This window comes from Protobothrops mucrosquamatus, unplaced genomic scaffold (genome assembly GCF_001527695.2).
Source record: "Protobothrops mucrosquamatus isolate PMUCROS unplaced genomic scaffold, P.Mucros_1.0 scaffold415, whole genome shotgun sequence".
NCBI lineage: Eukaryota > Metazoa > Chordata > Lepidosauria > Squamata > Viperidae > Protobothrops > Protobothrops mucrosquamatus.
This window is the reverse complement of record NW_015386744.1, coordinates 818,294-821,456: the sequence shown is the minus strand read 5'-3', so window position 1 is coordinate 821,456 and position 3,163 is coordinate 818,294. Positions and strand designations below refer to the sequence as shown.

The 3,163-nt window shown below is 40.2% G+C and overlaps 1 protein-coding gene across 1 annotated transcript in view; it reads left to right on the top strand.

The window, feature by feature from the left end:
• The first annotated feature begins 1,136 nt into the window (after positions 1 to 1,136).
• Positions 1,137 to 3,163, top strand: part of LOC107287687 (NAD(P) transhydrogenase, mitochondrial) — a 37,863-nt gene continuing 35,836 nt past the window's right edge. Inside the window, exon 1 of the mRNA XM_015816218.1 lies at positions 1,137 to 1,307. Within this exon, the coding sequence (XP_015671704.1) occupies positions 1,169 to 1,307 (139 nt within the window). The 5' untranslated portion in view covers positions 1,137 to 1,168. The remainder of the gene's footprint in view (positions 1,308 to 3,163) is intronic.

Below are 3,163 nucleotides of genomic sequence, written 5' to 3'. Positions count from 1 at the left end.
TGGAGCCTCCGGGTGCTCCTCAAGGGAAGCCCCATGTAGAGAGCATTGCAGTAGTCCAGGCGGGAAGTCACAAGGGCATGAGTGACCATGCGTAGGGCGTCCCGGTCCAGAAACGGCCGCAACTGGCGAATCAGGCGAACCTGATAAAACGCTCCCCTGGTCACGGCCGACAACTGGTCGTCCAATGTCAGCCGTGAATTTGCTTGAAATTTTATGAGTGTATGTGTGTGTGTTTGCTGTGTCTACAGCTTAACAGAAGCCCTAAAACTCATCAGATTCTTTCCTACACTAGCCACTTTTCTGGAAAATTTGATCAAGGATATTCTGGAGACTGGAGATCTTTTCAAAGAAAAGATTTCTTGGAAGGCCTACAAATGTCTGGATTTAGCCTATACGTTTAGCCACAAATCATAGTTTACCAACCACAACTGCTTCGTCCCCACAACATGGTAAAATGAAAGCAAACCACACGATGGATTAGCCTAGAGGTGGGCAAGCTTTTTGTGATGGGGAGGGTAAATTGAAAGTTGTATTTTTAGTCTGCAGGGGGCATGTCAGTGACATGGTGATATCAACAAAAGGGCAGAGCTGAAGTGTTAGAAAATCAGTATATTTGTGTTAGAATATAGGTAGTCCTCAACTTACAATCACAATTGACCCCAAATTTTCTGGTGTTAAGCAAGACAGTTGTTAAGTGAATTTTGCCCCATTTTGCGACTTTTCTTGCCACAGCTGTTAAGTGAATCACTGCAGTTGTTAAGTTAGTAACGTGGTGGTTAAGCGCATCTGGCTTCCCCGTTGACTTTGCTTGTCAGAAAGTCGCAAAAGGGGATCACATGACCCCGGAACACAACAACCGTCATCAACGTCATCAACCGTCATGCCAGTTTCCAAGCATCTGAATTTTGATCACGCGACCGTCATGATGCTGTAACAGTCATATGCGTGAAAAATAGTCATGTCACTTTTTTCAGTGCTATTGTAACTTTGAACGGTCACTAAAAGAATAGTTGTAAATTGAAGACTACCTGTAAATATGAAAGTTTGGTGATATGATCCTGGTGGTATCATTTGCTTTCGCTGATGTCTATCCTAGTCAACTTTTTCTGCTTACAGAACATCTGGACCAACATCAAGGTCAGACTGTTTTCTTGCTGGACCCGGGAAGATGGCTACGTTGGTGCGAAATCGAAGCAACGTTTTGTTGCCCTTCTTCCTTTCTCTCAATGCCAGGACATTTCAGCCCAAAACTGGACCGCGCTCTTTTAAAACGTTCCATGCTTTGTGGAGTGACCAGAAAGCAAAAGGTAAAATTAATGATTGAGTGAGGAGATATACCTGTTGAGGTCAGTTAATGAAAAGCAATGAGATCCACTGTTGATAAAAAATGTCACAAAAGGAGACTATCCCATTCCTAATAATAAGAATGATCAAAATACAAAAATTGAGCTGAGGACAGTTTAGATCAGGAGTCACCGGGCCACAGTATGCCAGCAACCGGTCTGCACAAACAAGCAAAGCCCCATCCATGGGATGCAGGCAGCACACAAAACTATGCCCCCCCTGGTCCACGGAAAAACCTCTCTCCACAGAACTGGTCCCTGGTGTCCAAAAGGTTGGGGACCTCCGGTTCAGATCCTTCACTTTTATGCTAATTAGATCAAAAATGTTCAGTCTAAGTGAGAAGTACTAAACCCACTTGAGAAGAAAGTTAATTGAAGTCACAATCAATTAAAAAAATGGGTTTTGGCTTCATCAAGCTCTCTGTCCATGGATGGTTTTGCTTTAGCCAAATGTAATTCACCTGAGAAAACAACTTGGAACAATTTTCGACTGAACCCTGAAACCAGCTTAGTCAAAATGTGCCAAGAGCAGATCTCAAACTCTTCAGCAATTTCACTAAAGCGTTAACTTCGTCGACCTTGATGGACATTTGTAGCTCTGGAGCTTCAGATTGCCAGTCACTGATACAGCAAAGCCCTCAAATTAGAAATGTATTTGTGAAACAAATTTATACAGCTGCTCAACTGACATAGTGATCCACATGCACGAAGGGATGTTCTTGTTAGGATGCAGAATATTTGCAGGCTTCAGAGACACGGTTTTGGGGCACACACACCCTGACTCAGACAATCTGCAAAGAAAGGCCACAGATTTAAGATAGAGATTTCTTTAATAGAGTATATCAACTTTCTTGAATTCTCAATGTAATTTCTGCATTCTGGAAATGCTAATTCCTTCTTAGAGAATATGCAATGGAATATTCATCTCACTTGTTTGGGTTTCAGAAACATTAGCTAGCCATTAAATCAAAGCAATGTTTAGAGACTGATGAGATCTAAGGGTTTTGGGATGACTAGTGAGTTGAATTTCTCTGCAGCATAATTAATTCAGGCTTTCTTTCTTTCTTTCTTTCTCTTTCTTTCTTTCTTTCTTTCTTTCTTTTTTTCTTTCTTTCTTTCTTTCTTTCTTTTTTTCCTTCCTTCCTTCTTTCCTTCCTTCCTTCCTTCTTTCCTTCCCACCCTCCTTCCCTCTTTCTTTCTTTCTTTCTTTCTTTCTTTCTTTCTTTCTTTCTTTCTTTCTTTCTTTCTTTCTGTAACTATATTTTTCTAATAGCTTCTTGTGTAACGTTAGGAACAGTTGCTCGGTAGTCGTAATTTTAAACATGCAAAAAAAAATCTTGAACACCAGATGCTAATTGGAAAAGAAGAGATTGAGCAGTGATTAAAATAAATTTTGTAGAAGTTCTTTAGAAATCTGGAGTAATTTTCTGGGCAAGGGTACAGCATCCTAAATGTCAGGTTCGTTTTTCAGTGTTCAAATGTATAACAAACTAATGGGACATATTCCTGTAGCCCTACAATAATAAATGGATGCTCCATCCCTGGAGATTCTCAAGAAGAGACTGGACAACCACTTGAGCAGAATGCTACAAGGGGGCAGGGGGCTGGACTAGATGACCTCTCTTCCAGCTCTCTGATTCTATGTTCCCTTTTTAATGATTTGATGAAACCAAAAGTCTGAAGTTGCACGAACAATTCAAAATAACAACAGTGCAGAACTATTTTGTATAATATAAGAAAATGTATGCATCAGAATAAAGTTTACTAGTAAAGCCAACCAATATTATTATTATTATTATTATTAAATTAGATTTATATCC